The sequence below is a fragment of the Rhineura floridana genome, chromosome 2, assembly GCF_030035675.1.
Source record: "Rhineura floridana isolate rRhiFlo1 chromosome 2, rRhiFlo1.hap2, whole genome shotgun sequence".
NCBI classification, from domain to species: Eukaryota; Metazoa; Chordata; class Lepidosauria; order Squamata; family Rhineuridae; genus Rhineura; species Rhineura floridana.
The window spans coordinates 82,432,885-82,454,072 of record NC_084481.1 but is presented as its reverse complement, the minus strand read 5'-3'; the positions used below and the strand labels follow the sequence as shown (position 1 = coordinate 82,454,072).

Below are 21,188 nucleotides of genomic sequence, written 5' to 3'. Positions count from 1 at the left end.
TGGTCCTAGTATATATCCCAGAAATAATGAATACAGAAGTAAGTAACTTCTACAAGGGGGAAGAGATATATCTAAAACATAACTGATTAACCTGCATAATGCAGAGAAAGGCCACTGAGCAAATGAGCAATTAACTAATAAAGTCATAGAGCTGATGCAAGAAGCAGAATAGAATGGAATTAGTAGCCCATCCAATTTAGTGTCCTCCCTCACAAATTAATAGCTAAAAAAAATTAATGCCAGGGCATTTAGCTGAGAGCATGTGTTGTTACATTCTGTAGCAGTAACTATATATGTACATTGCTGGAAAATGTTCATAGAAAGGACATTGAAAAAAGAGAGAGAGAAGTTAACTAGATCCATCTGACTCTAAGTGACCACTTACATGATGTGTGGCAGTGCCACAGAATTACTTCTACATGACAGTATCAAATTCATCCACACTCATTCTCCAGCATGTGGGTGTTCTTCACAGCACAGAGGAATTCTCTAGGTATTTTTAAACTTTTGACTTAATGGACTTATAGTAGTGGTGGGGAAGGCCCCTTAGCTGGCAACGTGTATTACTTAACTTACTGCAAAATAGTAAGCTACTTCTGCTGTGTTTCGGAGCCCTCCTGCTCATTCTGCTGAGTGGGGACCTCGACTTCTGCCCCAAAGTCCCGCCCATGTGAACCAGAAGTGTGTCTGTGCCCGGGTAATGTGAATGCAACAGTTCCTGTTATGTTAATCCTCTCCCACACACATAAATACACACAGAGAGAGCCACATTTTGCTATGGTTATGAGAACTAATGATGAGAACTTACCAAATATGCACTTTCCAGAACAATACGTGAACCAAAACACAGCCATCCTTCAAAATTCGCACTTCTCCAAATTTTGCAATGCAGTTCTTCGGCATACTAATGTGTACAAAGATGCATATACCAGGGTAAAATGTAAAATGTGCATAAAATACATATATTAGTGAAAATAACATACAAAAATACATGATATAAGGGGAAATTGCTAATTAATTTTCATGAGGATTTTAAAAAAATCCACAAATTGTTGCAGAAATGTGGAGAACTGAATTTAAGATTGAAAAAAGAGAAACGGAGAGAGAGAATTGAAATGGACAGATCCCTCCATTCCCTACTTACGACATATATTTCATATGCGTGCCAAAAAGACCAGCATTTTGACTATGTGTTCTCCTGGGGGGCATTCCAGGGCCATTTTATAAACTACAGCAAATGGGAGCTTTTCCCTAATGTAACTAGCAGGTTCAGGACCCCTGATCCAGATCAGTACTGCAATGGGGGCAAAGGATTAAATCCATCCATACCCCCCACACACACACAGGCCATGGCCCCAATTAAGCTTGGTGTGGCTGGGGATGGGGCCATACCAACTATTGGTTAAAGAAAAAAGACCAAACTATGTGATAAAAGTTACATCTAGTTTGGCCCTACCAGAATGCCTCCTGGGTGGTTTTCAAACTTCCACTCTTGTACATCTTCCACCTGCAATATGCAGCTGGCAACTAGAAGTGAAACATTTTTTGACTGAGCTTCTGTACTATTGGAAGAAGAGTAGTATCTAAGTGTTGCTGGTAAATAAATATTATAAATGCTTTTTTAAAAAGCAAAAACACAATCTTTTCTTTCTCCAGTGGATTGAGTTTGTCCTCTTTGCTGCGCTACTCTTTATTGTGTTTGTCATTTTCTCCATCATGGGATATTTCTACATTGGCATGGACCCAGAAGAACTCGTTGACAGAGAGAACAAACAAGAGACGTCAAGCAGTAAAAATATGATTGGACTTGTTGTCAAGAAAACAGAGCTATAAAGGTAGTTGTGGACATTGGAGTGGGATTTTGTAGCCTTTCTCTTTCAACAAGATGTTGAGGAAATGGATTTGTTTTTCATGCGGGCATCTTACAAAATGTATTATATTCTGGGGAAAGTGCAAAATAGGCTCCTTTAAAGTCAGCCAAATAAATGTAAACAAACTCCCTGGAACTGTAGTATTAAAAATAAATGCAATGCAGGTTTAAATCTGCCCATTTCTTCTGCCCCCATCAAGTAGATGGAATAGTTATTTTCAAGTGTACATGGTGGGGAGCGAGCGTAAATTAAATCTTCCCAAGCAATAGGTCAGGTTTATTTACAAAGCTGTAAAGAAGTGAATGAGTGAAATGTCCTAAAGAATAAATGAGTAATGCATAAACTAAAAAAAAAGTTTCAGTTTCTACCAAGTAATGCAAAAATGGGTACTATCTGGGGGGGGAATCAGATATGCTTAAAATCACTCTCCCCACTTGTCCCATTTCTTTGTCTACATGCTTACCTATGTATCCCCCCCCAGGTTTCCCTTTCCACAGCCCTCCCTACAGAATCACCAACCTGATTTTTTAAAGCTCCCAAAAAGTTCTAAAATTAATGTTGAAAGGGCTGATGCTGGTGCTTGTTTAGAGACATTGTCCCCAGTGTGCTCACACTATTTTCTCCAAATGTCACATGGCTCAGTCTTTTCCTAGACATGATCACTTAGAACCACAGATTTGTTGTGTCTATTTGAATACTATCCCACACAGTTAACTCCCTACACATAGAAAACTAGAATCTCACAGCGAAGGATCACTCAGCATTATTTTATTCATTTCATTTTTATTCTGCTCTTCAAGTGATCCCAGGGCAAGTTACATCAATCAATACTAAAAACAGCATAAAATTCATAAATATTACATCCACTCCTTCTCTCTACAAATGCATGTGGTTTAAGCACATGCTTCGTTCACACGTAACACTAAGCCAGACTATGGCTTGACATGAATAAGCAAGTTTGCTGATGTACAGTGAGAAAATCACAACCACTGCTAAGCCATGGTTTGGCTTATCGTTACATCCAAACTTGGGCTCATGGTGAGCTGTAACCATGGTTTCTTCTTGAAAGCTGGGGGGAAAGAAGCCATGAGCCTGGGTTTGGACATTACACTATGCCAAACCATGGCTTAATTCCATATAGTGTAGCAGCAGCAGAAGGAACAAAGCAGCCATGATTTTTTCACTGTGCAGCAGTATGTTTGTTTATTCATGCTAAGCCATCATTTGGTTTAGTGATATGTGTGAACAAGGACGTTGTTGTGTGGCCCAGTAGGCTAACAGTTTCTATGGGCAGGGAATACCTCACCTACAGAACTCTGAAGTCATAGAACCCTGGGAGGGCTGTATCTCAATATATTTCTGAATGTGAAGTTTAGCTCTTAGGGCCAAGCCAGACTTAAATAGCATGATTAGCAACCATGTCTGATTTTTTAAAAATTTAAATACCAGGCACAATGGGATGATTTTCATTGCGACCACAGCTTGTGGGGGGGGAGGTGTGCCCCCCTCCCTCCCTAGTTGCAATCTTGATGAAAATCACTTCCCCTTCCCCAAAATTTGACAATTGGCATTAAAGAATAAAAGCTTCCATTAGCACCAATGGGAGAGGGTTTTTTTCTAATGTGAATTGCCAGGCGGGAGGTTAAATCTCACCTCCCCATGTGCTGTGCTTCTGATGAAAATCGGCACATACACCTGAAAAAAAAACCTGGTTGCTAATCGTACTGTTAAAGTGACATCTAGTTGGTTTCTCAATCTGCTATTTTGCAAGGTGAAATGTTCCTGGAGTTATCGGCTAGTGGCGCATATGCATGTAAGACCTGTAAAATTTTAGCCCACATTGAGATATTTGTATGTTCCACTCACTAAACTCTAGTGAATTGGCCTGGAGAGTGCTGTGATTGTATATCTTTCCCTGTACATGGATCAGATTGACTATGCTGTTGCTCAGGAATATCACTATTCAAGTCTGTATATACCCATAAGCCCTTAAAATGTGACATTTTCCTAGACAGAAATCATTTTCATGTACAAACTAGCATGAAAGCTGCATGTGACTTTATATCCATCTATTTCTTTTTATTGCACCAAAGTGTCCCTCATAGATAGACTCTTGAACATGGATTAGAAAGATCTGGGTAGCTTTGGGTCAGACACAGTCTCTCAGTCTATCAAACCCCATGTTAGCTGTCTTATGAGAAATGGCAGGAAGCAGGTAATAATAGTAACGCTGGAAAGATCCACGAGCACAAATATATGGATAGTAGTGGTTATGTGGAAGCTTAGTGTTAGTGATTGCTTTCAATGAAAACACTCACATAGCCCTGTTCAGATTCCACTTGTACTCTGATATATACACAAAGCTTTTGCTTTCATTTAAGTGAAGGTACATGATTGGCATATACATAAGATCTAAATTGAGAAGTTCTTGTGGATTAAAGTATCTGCAGGAAGTGTCTCTAAGAAGCTCCAAAACCCATCAACAATTCCTTGATCAGGATATGTTAAGAGTTGGGGCATAAGAGCACCAAGGTTTATATGACTGTGCAAAAGAAAAGAGATGGGTTTTCTTATCTCTTTCTGTTCTTCAGGCTCAGAGGAGAGCAGATAAGAACATAAATGATGCTGTTTGCTCTTGTAAAATAATTAATCAGAGATGCATTTATTTCTTTGCAATCCCTAGAACTGCAACTTTTCAGCAGTGCTGTAATATAATTGTCCAATTTCTCAACTTGTACAAGCACACTATATTTTTGTACTTGAAAGTTATAGCCTCATAAAGATTGGCCGAGCTCTAATGCCAATCGTAGATGGTTGGAGATTTCTCCCACCTCCACCCATTGCCTTTTTAAAAAATATAGGCTCTTGTGGCTAGGAGAGGCATACCACAGTCTGTATACGATGCAGTGACAAATGTAGTGAAAAGAGATGAATTTCCAGATGAGAACCACAATTTGCAGAAAGTCATCCTTTTGCTCCATATCTTTCACATTATCTAGTTCTGATCTGTAGTTTGATCCACACCAATTAGGGGGGCATTCACACAGATTTTAATGTTTTTAAAAGGTTGAGGTGGTATGGAGAAAATGTCTCTATCTGATTACAGTAAGCTGCGTAGACCTAACGCCTCAGGGTGACTTTTACAACAGCCTTTGTTGGGCAGCCATTTTTTCTGTTCCTACTGCAAGTGGTTACATTGAAGCTAGTGCTGGCTTCAGTTTTGGGGGGCCCTTGGAAAAGACACCCTTAATGTCCCCCTCTTTCAATGAGTCTACCACCATTATTGCCAACTGCTCCTCTATCTCATCATTGGTAGTTCGGGAAAGGGCCATAGCTCAGTGTTAGAGTATCTGCTTTGCACACAGATGGTCCCAGGTTCAAATCCCTGGCATCCCCACCAAGGGCTAAGAATATCCTGTGACTGAAACCCTGGATGTCCACTGCCAGTCGGTGTAGACAGTATGGAGCTTAGGGTTGCCAGGTTCTTGGCCTGAAACTGATCCTGTATCTTTAGGAGAAGAGAAAGTCAGCCAAGTGCAGGTGTTCTTGCAAAACTGTAATGGGAAAAACCACAAGGTGGAATTCTCCTTTCCCCCTGCACAACTTTTAAAGATACAGAAGACCTCTTGGTTGCCAGGCCCGGCCTCCAAGAGGTCTTCTGTATCTTTAAAAGTTGTGGAGGGGAGGAGGGAGAATTCCACCTTGTGGTTTTTCCCATTACAAAGTTGCAAGAACACCTGCACTTGGCTGACCTTCTCTTCTAAAGATACAGGATCAGTCTCAGGCCATGGACCTGGCAACCCTAAGGAGCTAGATGGACTAATGGTCTGAATCACTGTCAGGCAGCTTCTTAAATTCATATGTACCAGACAAAGACAATGAGTAAACAGGCACTGGCAGCTGCTCCTCACTTCCACTGCTGTTTGCTTGCTCATCCCTTCTGGGCCAGAACAAGAGACAGGTGAACAAGCAGATGGTAAAGATGGAGGGGAGGAGCAGGTCCAGGGGGCTTTTGAAACTGGACCCTTGGCAGGTGTCCTACCTTGCTGATCCTTGGCATTGGCCCTAACTGAAGCCTCCACCATTCTTGTCCTTAGGGCACCAGTTTTTAAGTGCCAGCCTCATTTCCATGCAGAACAGAGGTGGAAAACTTGTTGTTGGTCTCCAGTTTTCATCACCCCAAGCCAGCATAGCTTGGGGCCAGGGATCATTGGAGTTATAGTCCGGCAAAACCTGGAGGGCCACAGGTTCCCCAAGCCCTGCCATAGGCTGTCAGAGCCACATTGACTCTGGAATGATAACGTAGAATGTCAATGTCACATCCTTGCATTACTCTGGAGGACCTTCTATACAAATTCTTGGAAGTATTCATATGTGCAAATTATGTGGAAGAAATGAAAAGTGGTGTATATAGTGTGTTTGTTAAGTCAGTTCCTTTAACATAAGTGCTTATGGTACAGATACACTCTGATGGAATCACTACTCAGATCGGCTAGTACAGACCTCACCTGAATTTCTTGTCAGTTATTTTTACAGGACATCCATGATGGAAATGAAAGAGGGGCACAGGGGAATGGGCCTGGCAAAAGTATTGATTTGATTGCATATAAAAACACATTTTCCCCCTAGATATCTCAGAAATCACAAGGTTAAGGAACTGCTTAAGCACACTCATTTATACTTCAAAGATAGCTATATAACTGTACTGTACTTTGCATGAGAGCAATTCAGAGGGCAATACAATGAGTGGGAAGCTACCAAGCTCTTTCTAGTGAGGTCAAATAGCACTCTTGGTTTCTTGAGGTGCTAGTTATAGAGGGCCGTATTTAGGAAGAACAGATGCAAAAAAGGACAGGGCTCCTGCACAGGGCTCATGTTTTCAACGTGCAACTTCAATGTGCAAAAGCCCTGTGTTCTCTTTTGCTCCCCCTCCCCCTGAAAAGTTTCACTTTCCCACCATTTTCTCTGTTTATGCCTATTATGTTCAGGGATTACTAGGGTACATTTTTTATTCTTCAAGAAATTTGTTTGTTTTTCCTAATTCTGTTTTATGACGCATTGCAAATTAGCTCTGCAACAGCTGAACTGCACAACTGTGATGCTTTCAGAGCTGCTTCCAAATTGAAGCACACATAGAAAAAATAGACCTCTTACCCACTCATCCCAAATCCCATGCCTGAAGGAACAGCTGAATTCCAGCATTGATTAGCATGAGCAGACATGATTTTAAATTAGCGGAGCATTTAAATTTTTATAAGCCTTCAATTTGGATACTTGGCTTTTGGAACACACATGGCATCAAGTGAATGAAAATTACTGGGAATTTTTATTTTGTTGTGAAATAAAAGGTTTATCTGCAGAAGGCAATGCCACTGGCCCAATGAGATATTCTTTAAAACCACATAATTTCCACAAGCTCTTTCTTAAAAACAAATAATCAAAATTACGAGAGGGAGAGAGAGAGTGTGTGTCTCAGTAAGGGAGCACAGATTGTCGCACACACAGAGCTTTAATTAAAGGAATCCAGTTCCAGTAACATAAGAATAATTTTACATTCAATATGACTTTTTATTTTCCATTCACATTGCCAAATATACCCCCATCTGAGTTTTTACCAAATACATATCTGCAAGTGGTGGTAAAAGAGACAATTATAAGTTTGTTGTTGTTTTTTAAAGTAAGACTGTACAACTCGCTGTACATGAAAAAGGCAAATTCCATGCTAGGGATCATTAGGAAAGGTACTGAAAACAAAACTGCCAATATAATAATGTCATTATATAAATCTATGGTGCAGCTGCATTTGGAATACTGTGCAAAGTTCTGGTTGCCTTGTCTCAGAAAGGATATTGTAGAGCTGGAAAAGGTTCAGAAAAGGACAACCAAAGTTATCAGGGGGATGGAGCGACTCTCCTCAGGGGCGTCACTACCGGGGTGTGGAGGGTGTGGACTACACCCGGGTGACACCCTGAGGGGGGTGACACCCAGAGCTGCCTCGCCCTGCGCTGTTGGCCGGCAAAGGAGCCGAGAAGCGCTCCTTGTCGGCGCAGCCAACTCCTCCTCGGAGGCGGGCGGGCAAGGCCGACAGCAGGCGCCCGCTCGCTGGCGGTGAAGCCAGGACGGGCCTTCCACCACCAGCCTGGAGCACGTGGTGAGTGCGTGCGCACGTGCACGCAACACCAACCACCCCCGTCCATGCCCTGGGAGGGCACGTGCCGGAGGTCCGCACCCCCCCCCCACTCCCGCTAGTGACGCCGCTGACTCTCCTATGAGGAAAGGTTGCAGCATTGAGGACTTTTTAGTTTAGAGAAAAGGTGAATCAGAGGTAACATGATAGATGTGTATAAAATGTCGCCCAGAATGTCTGTTAAGTCAGACAGATGGGCGACTAACAAATAAAATTTTATTTATTATTATTAAAATTATGATTGGCATGAAGAAAGTGGATACAGAAAAGCTTTTCTCCCTCTCTCATAACACAAGAATTTATGGACATCCAATGAAGGTGAATGTTGGAAGATTCAGGTCAGAAGCATCCCAAACCCTGAGATTTCAGGGGCGGGCCCTAGTGATGTCAATAAGCATAATACATTAAGCATCAACCACAGTTGCTTGAAGCATACCACTCAAACAAACAAAAAATTCTCTGATGGGAAATTAAGCTAGAAATTTTAGCTAAATGAGGGTGTTTCCAAGTCCAGCAGAAGTGATGGGATTATTCCTTCTCACCTGCTTAGACAGCCTGGGTAAGGAACATTTAATCTAGCCTACTTGCTTCTGACAAGAAGGGTTTAAGCTCCCTCAGGCCAGGCCAGTCACCAGAAGGTCATTGTAGGAAGAAAGGAGCCTAGTGTTGTGGAGCTGTTAGATGGGAGCGCTCAGGAGTAAAAACAGATGCCCCTAAAGGCTGCAATTCTAAACACACTTATTAAGGAACTAAGCTCCATAGAACTCGACAGTACAAAATGCTGCAGCACAATTGCTGCCATGAGTGAGACACTATCAGCACAAAATACCTCTGCCCTGAAATCTGCACTGGTTGCCAAATTGCTACCAGGCCAAGTTCAAGGTGTGCTTTCCATGTTACGGGTTCCACATAGTACTTGTTCTGCACTTCCAAGAAATCGATCCTTAAGCGTGGCAGCACTTACACTTTGGAACTCCCTGCTTATTTACATTACACAGGCTCTTCATTGTACTCTTTTCGGCACCAGCTAAAAACATTTTTGTTTAGGCAAGCCTACCCAGGCATGTAGAAGCTATTATGTTTTTTATCTGTTTTTAACTCATTGTTGGTTTTATTATTTTGGATGTTTTTAAATACCTGTCTTTAACTGTTTTGCCAATAATTTTATTGTTTAAATTCCTTTTATAAACTGCTTTGAGGGTTTTTTTTTTTACAATATAGTGGTATATAAATGTTGTAAATAAAATACAGAAACAAATTTCGGAATCACTGTGACCCTTGGGTCTCTTTCCTCTTTTAGGCACAAAGGAATCTGCCTTATGCAGACACAGGCCATTTGGTATCATCTAGCTCAGTACTGATGACATGGACTAGCATTGACTTTCCAGGATTCCAGGCATTAGTCTCTTCCAGACACTGGCTTTTGGACCTTTACATGCAAAGCATGTGCCCTACCATTGAGCTACAGCCGTTTTAAAAAGTATCTTTTAAAATGGTTCTTTTCAATTCACTAATGAATGCCCAGCATACTAGGGCAGATCCACACCATGCATTTAAAGTACATTCAACATACCTTTGCAGCACATGAATCCCAGCACAGAATCCTAAGAACTGTAGTTTGTTAGGGGTGGTGGGAACTATAACTATGAGGGGAAAACTACATTTCCTAGGATTCTTTGGGGGAAGTAATGAGCTTTAAATGGGAGTTGGATGTGCTTTAAATATATTATGTGGATCTGCATTACTTCATAAACTTTGCCTACATATAAATCATTTTAATTAAAATTTAAAATGGATATAAACTACAAGGTTTACTGGGTGACCATGGGCTACGCACCATCTCTCAGCCTAATCTGCCCCTCAGAGTGAAAACAACAGAGGGGGACCATGACCACCCCAAGGAAGAAGGGCACACTTAAAATGTAGAGGAAATAATTTGTAAACAATAATTTACAACCATAGTGTGAAATCAGATACATATCAAGACATAGTATGAAGAAATATTTATATAAGCATGAATGTCAAAGATGTTTATTATTTATACAACCTGTACAGACATTTATAGTGCACTCCTGTGTATGTTTACTCAGAAGCAAGTCCCAATATATTCAATGAAGCTTACCCAAACAGGGAAGCATACACAGGACTGCAATTCAGTGATAAGGAACTTCACTCATCCAATCCGAAATTCAGAATCATGCCACTTTAAGCTGTTTTGCAGCTGTTTTATACTTGTTTTATGGTTATTGGATTTTAAATAGCTTTATTTCTTGTTGTGAGCTGCCTTGGTTACACACATTGGAAATGTAAAAATACATACACTCCATATAATAGTTTATTGTCAAAACCAGGTGGCCATTGCAGAACTTTTTTCTTTTCAAAAAAGTATTATTTTCCTGCCAAGTAAAAGCAGTGACACCTAAGTAAGTCCTGCCTAACTGCTTTAAAAGGGGGGGGGGAGAGAGAAAGATTTACAACACAATCCTTTTCTATCTTCACTCCAAAGTCCCATTGATTTTCAGCTCAATCCTAACCATGTCTACTCAAAAGTAAGACCTACTCAATTCAATGGATTAACTCCCAGATATACGGAATTACATTGCAGCTTTACTCCCAGAAAAACTTCATATTGGGAAGGTTTTCAAAACAGGTTATGGATAAGACAAATAAACTGCCCTCTTCAACAGTCCAGTAAAATTTAAACTTGTTTGACTCCTTAATTAGAAAAGTATAACACTGCAGCATGTACACTTTTTAAAACTTATTTTCAAAAATTATTTGAAAGATAAAATGTATAAAATGCCATTTTTGCAAGTAATTAAAAACACCTGCATGCACACTTTTATTATAATTATGTTTACTGTGTTTGCCCACCAAGATCCTGCTGTGATCTTCTGTTGTAGTGCAATCCTATACATGTTTACTCAGAAGCAAGTCCCAATCTTGTACAGAGAAATTACTCTTTATGCTGCTCAGGGCCGGTTCCAAAGGGCGGCCAGGTTGGGCACTGGCCCGAGGGCCCCGCAGCTACAGGAGCCCCTGGGGGGGCCCTGAGGGGCCCTCCGCTCCCCTTCTGCGATCCGTGGCACCAGCTGCACAATGCAATGCGCGTGCTGCATGCCATCAACCAAGATGGCAGCAGAGGCTTCAGTCCCTTACGGAAACCTCGGCCGCCATCTTGATTGATGGCAACCCTGCGTGCGCAGTTCACGCGGCCGCAAAGAACAGCAGAGAAAGGTAGGTGAAGCGGCGGGGATGGTGGCGGGCGGCGGCAGCGGGTGGCTCAGAAGCTCTTGTCTTGCGATCCGCGGCACAGCTCATGCCACGGATCACGGAAGGGGAGCAGAGGGGCCCAGGGCAGGCTGATGCCCAAGGGCCCCGGCATTCCTGGAGCCAGCCCTGATGCTGCTGAAAGCTATATATTTACTGAATTCCTGATGTGAGACAAGCAGGAAAAGGAAACTGTTCTCAGAACTTGAAATGGGGTTTAGGTATTGCCTGGGGGGCTCAACAAATATTGTCAATCACAACCCTGTCTTCACTTATTGGCTAAAAACCTGAAAGGGTAGAGATTAGAGTAGCCCGTACTAACAGAAGTTGCGAGGGATGTGGCTAACATTTTGGTTTATATCTTTTGAACCAGAGCACCTAGAAACTTAATTTTTAATAAATTAATGCTAAGAGTCCGGAGATACTCCTCATGTCCACTGGAGACTATTCTGCAGTGCCATTATTCCACAATTGTTTTTCAAGTTTTAAAAGTGTAAATTATGCAAAGTGTTGCTGTACTTCCCATTTTCACAGAAACAGAAGACAAAGAAAATAATTTACTATAGTAAGCTTCACTAAAATTGCAAAGTAAATCAAACATATTTAAAGTGACTATCTGAACTATATCAACTGTCTTAATATTGTTGCTTCCTCCCTGCTAAAACAAGATCAGCACAAGATCAGCACTGGGCTCCTGCTGGGAGGAAGGGCGGGATATAAATAAAACAATAAATAAATAAAGTCTTGTTTCTGTTATTTAGCCCAATTGCAAGTGTTGCCACCGCTCACCATATGCTCAGAGGCACATTACCAAATTCTTCCAAGCTACACAGAAAGACGAACCCAAATTGTGTTTGCATTTGTACACATTTATAGGGCAGTACAATATCTCAGAGAGGAGGTCAGGTCTCCTGTTGCCCTGGTGCATTCACTATAGCTGCCCAATTTCCCTGCTGTTTAAAGTTTGATAGAAATATCTGTTGGCTATAGATACATTCTTAAACTGCAAGGGGTTTTTTTGCCTATTAATGAAATTCTATGCTTTTAAATCTGGGAGGTAAGAAATGGGATCCTGTGCAAGTTTGCTGTGAATGGATTGATCATTTATTTATTTATTTATTTATTTATTTATTTATTGTACTTATATACCACCCATAGCCGAAGATCTCTGGGCGGTTTACAGTAACTAAAAACATTAAAACAAATATACAAATTTAAAAACACATCTTTTAAAAACAATTTAAAACACAATTTAAAAATTTAAAACAATTTAAAACACATGCTAAAATGCCTGGGAGAAGAGGAAAGTCTTGACCTGGCACTGAAAACATGACATTTTTGTGCTTACTGAGTTCAGTGGGATTTACTCCTCTGCAATCATACTTATGATAGGTGAATCTGACCATTGGGGAGGAGAAGGGAGGGGGAGGGAGGGGAGGAGGAGGGCAGAGGGAAGGGGAGCAGGAGAAAGGATGATGGGAGGAGGAGGACAGGTTTGGTCATTTGCATGCTTATTGAGTTCAGTGGGATTTACTCCCCTGCAATCATGCTTAGGATAGGTTACACTGACCACTGGGGAGGAGGTGAGAGGAGGGAGGGAGGGCAGAGAGGAGGGGGGATGGGAGCAGGTGGGAGGAGAGGGGGAGGAGGGCATGTCTGATCATTTGCATGCTTATTGAGTTCAATGGAATTTACTCCTGTGTAATCATGCTTAGGATAGGTGAAACAGATGACAGGGGAGGAGGAGAAGGGGCACATTCCATAATGGGCATAATGGGCACTGCCACAGAGAAGGCCCTTTTTCACATGTCACCATACAATAAATATAGTACTTATATCTTTGTTTTATACATAGGACTCTTGCCAGCAGGGCTGGCCCCAGGCATGCCAGGGCCCTTGGGCATCAACTTGCCCTGGGCCCTGGCATGTGCACACGTGTGCACGGGTGCATGCACACACGCAACCTTCCACCTACCTGTCTCCTGCCTTTTAGCATTGCCCTTAATGAAGATAGCAGCCACAGTTTCCCTAAGGGGATGAAGCCTCTGCCGCCATCTTGGTTGATAGCACGTGTGCATGCTATGCGTGTGCATCTCTGCCATCAACCAAGATGGCGGCAGGGGCTTCAGCACCTTAGGGAAACCTCGGCTGCCATCTTCATTAAGGGCAATGCTAAAAGGCAGGAGACAGGTAGGTGGGCGAGAGAATGGCGGGCAGGCGGAAGCTCCTGCCCTGTGATCCACGGCTGCTGCCGGGGATCACAGAAGGGGAGCGGAGGGGCCCCTGTAGCTCCAGGGGCCGTCAGGCCAGTGCCCCACCTGGACGCCCTTTAGAACCAGCCCTGCTTGCCAGTCTTCCTTTTAAATGCAACTTCGCTAGTGATTGTGTGTGCAGATGCCAAACGCAACAACTCCTAGCAAAGCAAAACAAACATTAACCTCACTCTTATTGCATTGTTTCCTGGCATTTTTAAAAAAACACCAGAAATAAGTTAAATAACTAATAATTTGCTGCCTTATCATGACACCCAGGGTGCTTCTGGATGGGTGTTCATTGTGGGATTGGTGCTGCAACACTGTCAGCATCAAAATGGCAACCTGTATTTCCCCCCCCTTTTTAATCTGGCTTTACTCTTTCCCCAGAAAATCTGGTAAATTAAGAAAACCTGTTGCCAATCACTTTTTGTGACTGTCACACAGCTTAAAGAATCATGGAGGAGAGCAAAAGGTCTATGGAGGGGGTGTATTTGTAACATCCTATTAGGAAGCCAAGTTGCCCGTCCTCTAATAGGATGCAATACAGGTGAACTATAAAATGAATTGTCATGGGGCACCACTTTTTGAATGTTAAAATAGTGCTTCCCCCCCCCCCCGGGCTGCATTAATATGTAATACGGCCACTGAGAGAGGTCACAAAATTTCATACCGAATGGTTGAACATCACCCCTAGATCAACTGGGTCACAATAGGCAGCACTAATTTCTATTACAGTATATCACCTTTCTTCATATGTGGGATGGGAAACGAACAGTCTTTGATGATGCTTTTTAAAGGTGAAAAAACAAGTCTGTTTTTAATTTTAAAACTTTTCTGTGCTGTCTGAAAAGATGAAGTTAAAAGTGTGTTCCTCAGCAACGATAATGGTATCATTCAGCTCACAAACACAAAAGAAAAGATTGGAAACCACCAAGAACATCTCAATTCTTTTTAATGAGCAGATTGACCAAGAAAATGGAGGCACACTAACTGTTGGCTGGTCAAATTCACTGTGGCACATTAACCTGAGAGAAAATGAGACTGTAGAGCTATAAAGGTCATATGATTAAATATTGGAATACTTTGGACCCTTTTTAAAAAAAAATAACCCCTCTCTGCCATCCGTAGAAATTCCAAGCAGATCGACAACAGGCATTTCAAAGCAGGAGCAGGCAATGGATTTCCAAATACAATAAGGAATGTATGTCCGCTTGCACTGACCTCATGGTAAAACAAGTGCTATAGGAGCCACCTGATTGTCCCTCAGGCACTGCAGGCATTGACATCAGAATCCACTATGATGTCTGCTGGGCCGATGCAAGAGGGGTTGCTTGCAGATTCATAGTCACCTGCACTTTCATTTACCATCATACACTGGGAGAGAACACGTTTTGCATGGTTCAGTCTCTGATATCTCCAGTTTAAGAAAGATCAGATGTCAGGAAAGGCCTGTGCTTGAAACTCTGGAGACCTGCTGCAGTCAATGTAAACAATGCTAGGTTCAATGCACAAATAGTCTATAAGGCAGCTTCCTGTGTCACTTTTTGACCAACCGCTTAGAGATTTTATTATAGTAAAGCAGTATTCATTTTTGATATAAATGAATAAAGCCTCACCATGCTGGGATATCTATAGAATGGCCCCTGGAAAACTGCCATCACGTCAAGCTGAGATTGACCCATTAAATCAATGTTCTCCTTACCGGTTTCTGCCACTTAATTTTTTCTCAGAGGGAAAAAATGCATAGGATTTTCACCCCTCGAGACCAAAGGTGGCTCTTATACCTTTTAGAATGTCTAGGATTGAGATCTTGGGCACCACATTCCCAAGCCTTCAGCTTATCAAATCTTTTTTCATTCCTCCTTCGCACTGTATAGAACATACCACCTCCTGTTAGTGTCTCTGACACAGTCATATTAGTTGTACTGTGTTGCATCTTTCCCCAAACAGTTGGCAGACCTTGACTACTCAATACTACCAGAGAAGAGCACTCAGGGTCACACTCTTGCTGGCAAAAAGTATTCATGTTGTACAGAAGTTTGTATTCTGGGTTTGCTTGTCTCACTTGACTGTTACCAATGATGACATTTGCCCCCATGTTTATTTCATCTCTTCAGTCTCCTACATCATTCTGGATTCCCCTTGCAGTTTCTCTGAGATAAAGCTGTCAACAGGCTGACATCTCCATCTTCTCCATCATGCTTTCCATTATGGCTCCCTCGAGTTCTGTTGAACTACATTCATGGTGCTTTAAGCAGGATAAGCTGAGTAAATCATTAAATCCATGCTTCCCTGCATAGACATCCTTTACATCAAATAGCAAGATTAAATTTGGTTTCCCTGATAAATTGATTTGATGAGCCAATTTGGATGCTGTGTGAGATATTTATACAATTCCAAAGGGATAGATTGGGGTTATAAAAAAGAAACCACTGAGATAATTGTCCAAGACTTTTCTCGTATTATAAATGCACTGACCTTTATGAATGTATTTCCTTTTCCCCTAACCATAGAGGTAAGATTTCCCCTCCAGTAGCTTAGGGTCAAATTAAGTGTGACATTAAATGCATGATTGTGTTTAATGTGTGTTGTCCTGTTCCTCCCCATGCACTAGTAAGAGCTGCAAGGGGGGAGGGGAATCAGAACTTGGACGACAGAGCACGGGAAAGGGGTTAACCCTTCTCCCTCATTGCATGCCCAGTGACTCCACCCCCAAGCTATTAATTTTAGTAAAGAAGCTGCTATTAGCACTAATGACAGCTATGTCCTGTCCTGAGCATGAATGGGAGTCCATGGGACACAACAGCATTTGGTCAGGCAGATAGCTGGTGAAGTCTACAGAGACTTAGATAGGTCCAATGAGACAACAAGCTCTAACTATGCCTGGAGCTCAGCTGAAGCTGTTTAGGCTTTGGGGGCCAGACTGCTACTCCCATCCCTTTCCCTTAAAAATACAAGTAGTGAGGGGGACCCATAAAAAATGGGGTATATAAAATATAAATGTATATATGATGTAAAGAAAAAGGATAGAGAGAAGTTTTTGCTCCGCACCCCCAGCTTCTGCCATCTGACCACGAGGAGCTGCCTTACCCTACCTAATGGTAGGACCGGGGCCTTTGTATGCAATGAACATTGTCTGAGATGTGGGGAAAGCAAATGGGTGTGTCAGTTGGCATTTCTGTATAACACGTACATCCATCCTGAAACAATAGGTTGAAAACCCAAAAGGCCTAGGATGAAATAGAGTGCACCACTACAGACACAGATGTTTCGCTGTGTCACCCAAGCAACCAGGGGGAAGATGGGCAAGGTTTCAAGTGTTCATTCAAACAATATATTATTTAAAGGACACTTGCAGACCACTTTAAGTGTGGGAATTGAACACACACCGTTTCCTGCCGGTCTATAAGACAGACAGAGGGGAAGGGACATGGCACAGCAGTAGAGCAACTGTATTGTACGCAGATGGTCCCAAGTTCAATCCTAGGCATCTCCAGACAGGGCTGGGAGAGACCCACTGCCAGCCTTTAGAGACAATACTGAGATAGATGGACCAATGGTTTACCTCCACAGAAGACAGCTTTGGATGGTCCTATGACATGGACCAGTGTAGGATGAAGTGAGCTGAACCATCGGTTTAAGTGGGCTTCCCATGGTTAAGGAAGCTGCTTTTTCTCGGGATACTTGACTGTTGCAGTAGCTGCCATCTGGGCAAACACACATGGAGAAATTTTGGGAAGAACCAAGCATGTCCAGGCAGAGATAGCAGTGATGCAAGGCAGTGAGTGATAGGTCAGGCTGTTTCTTCCAATAACCTCAATGTCTGAAGAAATCATAAGTCTTCAGGTATTGTCCTTAGTGCTGCTTTACATTTAAAATGTTTGGAATCCTTGCCTCAGAAGTGCTCGGGCATGTTCAAAAGCCAGCACTCCTCCCCAACGAAATTGATCCAATGGCAATTATAACTTTGGGGCAACTATACCTGACTGTATAACCTAGCTGCTTTTATTTTAGTAGGAAATCAGCCACAGAGCCCTGATCCAGAATATGGCCCTGATCCAGATTAGGGCTGTTGTGCCAGTTTGGGACTGAAAATTGTCCCCTGTCTGGCAGCTATTTGCCCCCCCCAAGGTGCCTGCTGTTTGCTTTAAGGAGAACTATCGGAGGCAAGAAGCAGTCCGGATGGAGCAATTTTCAGCAGAAAACCAGCATCCACCCCGCTACCTGGATTGGGAACTATGGCTGCTTTTTCTTCAAAAGAAAACTGACCAGGTTAAGCACACTTGTTTAAACATCATGTGCAGCATCAAGTGCAACATGGCACTTAACCTACCTTTCTCTCTCAAACTAACAGAAAAACAAGAGTCCAAACAGCACAGACTTGAAAAGTAATGGGGATTGTGGCAGGCTGCTCAGTCAGCCTTGCAAGCACATCCTCATTATGACAAGGCTTTATGTCTGCTGTTGCTTTTGAGGAATGTCCACCCTTCATTTTAATTACAGCACTTAGAATCCAGAGCGATGGCTTGAGCACAAATTGATCTTGGGTTTTCAGCCAGGAAGTTTATTTTTTCTTCCTTTATGATAATAAATGTGCCACTAACAATGGCTAAGGTACAATACAGTGGTGCATTGCATTGTGTGTGCACTGAGCATACTACTTCAGGGCAGGCTTTTCTTGTTGTGCGTTGTTGATGCAACAGTTTTGCAAGCATTTAATTTAACAAAACAAATTAACAGGCTTGCCTTTTCTTCTTCTAGGATTTGGGATTTTAATCTTATTGACAGCTACAGCTGCAGTTAGCAATGATGTCACTTAAAACATCCTATTATCATAGATGGTCAAAGCCTGTGTGCAAAGTGATGCTCAGTGGACGGGCTGAATTAAATCCAAGATATCAATACCATTTTGAAAATTCCTCCATTTTTCTTTCTGAGTTGCTATTTCATTGGTAAATCTGATGTTTAGTAGATGATAGCTTTGAGAGGTATAGACTAGAGAGGAGTAGACTCATTTCTGCTCACTCAGTCATGAAGTTCACTATGTGGCTTTGCCTTGGGCAAGGCATTAACTCTCAGCCTAGCCTATTTCATAGAGCTGTTGCGAGGCTAAAAAAAGAAGATAAAAAATTATTCAGTGAACAGTACAATAGAAATGATAAATAATATTTAAAGGGCGTAGTCAATGGCATAGGCAGAGGGTCCACTTAAAGCCTTAGGGAACATTTACTAGTTGATACCGAGCCCAAATTTATGAACATGTCCTAGTTAAGGAAGAAATATTGGTTTGGGAACATGGCAAGCTGCCTTATACTTTGTCCAAATCATTTGTCCACCTAGCTTTGAAGTGTCTAAAGCCTCAGGCAGACATCTTTCCCATCAAGTGCTACTGGAACCTTTTAAATGGAGGTGCCATGGATTTATCTATTTATTATTAATTTATTATTTGATTTATATCCCACCATTCTTCCGGGCAGGAGCCCAGGGCAGCAAACAGAAACGCTAAAAACACCCCAAAACATCACAAAAACAGACCCCAAAATACATTAAAACAAAACGTTAAAAACATTTTTTAAAAGTTTTTAACAAGTCTTTTTAAAAAGGGTTAAAACATATTTAAAAAACCACATATTAACAAGCAATTCTATAACAGAGGCAGAATGGGATAGGTCTCAATTCAAAAGGCTTGTTGAAAGAGGAAAGTCTTCAAAAGGCGCCGAAAAGTTAGCAGAGATGGTGTTTGCCTAATATTCAAGGGGAGGGAATTCCACAGGGTAGGTACCGCCACACAAAAGGTACGTTTCCTATATTGCAGAACGAACCTCCTGATAAGATGGTATCTGCAGGAAGCCCTTACCTGCAAAGTGCAGTAATTGACTGGGTATATAAGGGATAAGATGGTCTTTCAGGTATCCTGGTCCCGAGCTGGATAGGGCTTTGTACAGCAAAACTAGAACCTTGAACTTGGCCTGGTAGCAAATGGACAGCCAGTGGAATTCTTTCAGCAGTGGGTTGACATGCTAGTGATACCCTTCCCCAGTGAGCAGTCTTGCTGCCTCTCTTTGCACCAGCTGCAGCTTCCAGACCAACCTCAAGGGCAGCCTCACATAGAGTGCATTCCAGTAATCCAGCCTGGAGGTTACCAGTGAGTGGACAACAGTGGTCAGGCTATCCCGGTCCAGAAACGGCCTCAGCTGTCTCACCAGCCAAAGCTGGTAAAAGGCACTCCTAGCCACGGAGGTCACTTGGGCCTCTAGCAACATAGATGGATCCAGGAGCACCCCCAGACTACGAATCTGCTCTTTCAGAGGGAGTATGACCCCATCCAAAGCAGGCAACTGACCAATTATCTGAACTCGGGAACCACCAACCCACAGTGCCTCCGTCTTGCTAGGATTCAGACTCAGTTTATTGGCCCTTATCCAGCCCGCCACCGAGTCCAGGCAGCGATCCAGGGCTTGCACGGCCCTCCTGATTCAGATGTTACGGAGAAATAGAGCTGGGTATCATCAGCGTACTGCTGACACCTTGCCCTAAACCTCCTGATGACTGCTCCCATGGGGGACAAGATGGTACCCTGTGGAACCCCACAGCACATCTGCCAGGGGACCGAAAGACAGTCACCCAATGCTATTCTCTGAGAGCGACCTTGGAGATAGGATCGGAACCACTGTAAAACAGTGCCTCCAATACCCATCTCACCAAGTCGGCCCAGAAGGATACCATGGTCAATGGTATCAAAAGCCACTGAAAGATCAAGTAACAATAACAGGGTCGCACTCCCCCTGTCCTTCTCCTGATAAAGGTCATCCATCAGGGCGACCAAGGCCAATTCAGTCCCATAACCAGGCCTGAACCCAGACTGGGATGGGTCAAGATAATCTGTTTCATCCAAGAGTACTTGCAATTGCTGTGCCACAACCCTCTCATTCCCTAAAAGGGGGGTATTTGCAATCGGTCGGTAGTTGTCACAAACCAATGGATCCAGGGTGGGCTTTTTCAGGAGTGGTTGGATCACTGCCTCTTTCAAGGTGGCTGGGACCAGTCCCTCCTGCAATGATGCATTGACCACACCCTGGATTGAACCTTGTGTCTTCTACACGCACTGAGCTATGGTCTTGCACACAGGAAAGCTATGAAGTTTTGGAGGATCTCTATTGCATTTTTTTTTAAAGCCTCCAAATTCTAAGACCCTAAATTAATCCTTTCTATTCAAAATACCAGCATCAGTTATTTTCTCCTTCTGCTGAAAATAACGTTTATTCCACTGTTATGCCTCTTACTTAGGGGAAGGACAGCTGTGAGAGTGGATGGCAATAGGTGTGGACAGCCAACAAAGCTAGTACAGACATTTTGACCCCTTCTTCACACAGCACCATGCCAACACCATATTGTGTGATGTAGGAATCTTGCATGCAAATGGCTGCATGATTTATCCAATCTGCATGCTTCTTACACCCCTGTCTACTACTCCCACTGCCTCATGTGTGTGATCCATATACTTCATGTAGAAGATGTCATCTGCACAGAACTTGGCTTCCTTCCACAGGCAAAGCCTTTGCCATGAAAGAATATGATTCTTTCTACAAGCTTGAATGTCTGTGC

The 21,188-nt window shown here is 42.6% G+C and overlaps 1 protein-coding gene across 6 annotated transcripts in view; it reads left to right on the top strand.

Annotated features, from left to right (window-relative positions):
- Nucleotides 1-3,961, top strand: part of SLC15A2 (solute carrier family 15 member 2) — a 120,202-nt gene extending 116,241 nt beyond the window's left edge. For 5 of the 6 annotated variants that reach the window (XM_061609115.1, XM_061609116.1, XM_061609118.1 and 2 more), the window contains one exon: nucleotides 1,657-3,961. In XM_061609115.1, the coding sequence (XP_061465099.1) occupies nucleotides 1,657-1,833 (177 nt within the window). In that variant the 3' untranslated portion in view covers nucleotides 1,834-3,961. The remainder of the gene's footprint in view (nucleotides 1-1,656) is intronic. The other variant, XM_061609117.1, reaches the window with a different exon arrangement.
- Nucleotides 3,962-21,188: the final 17,227 nt, after the last annotated feature.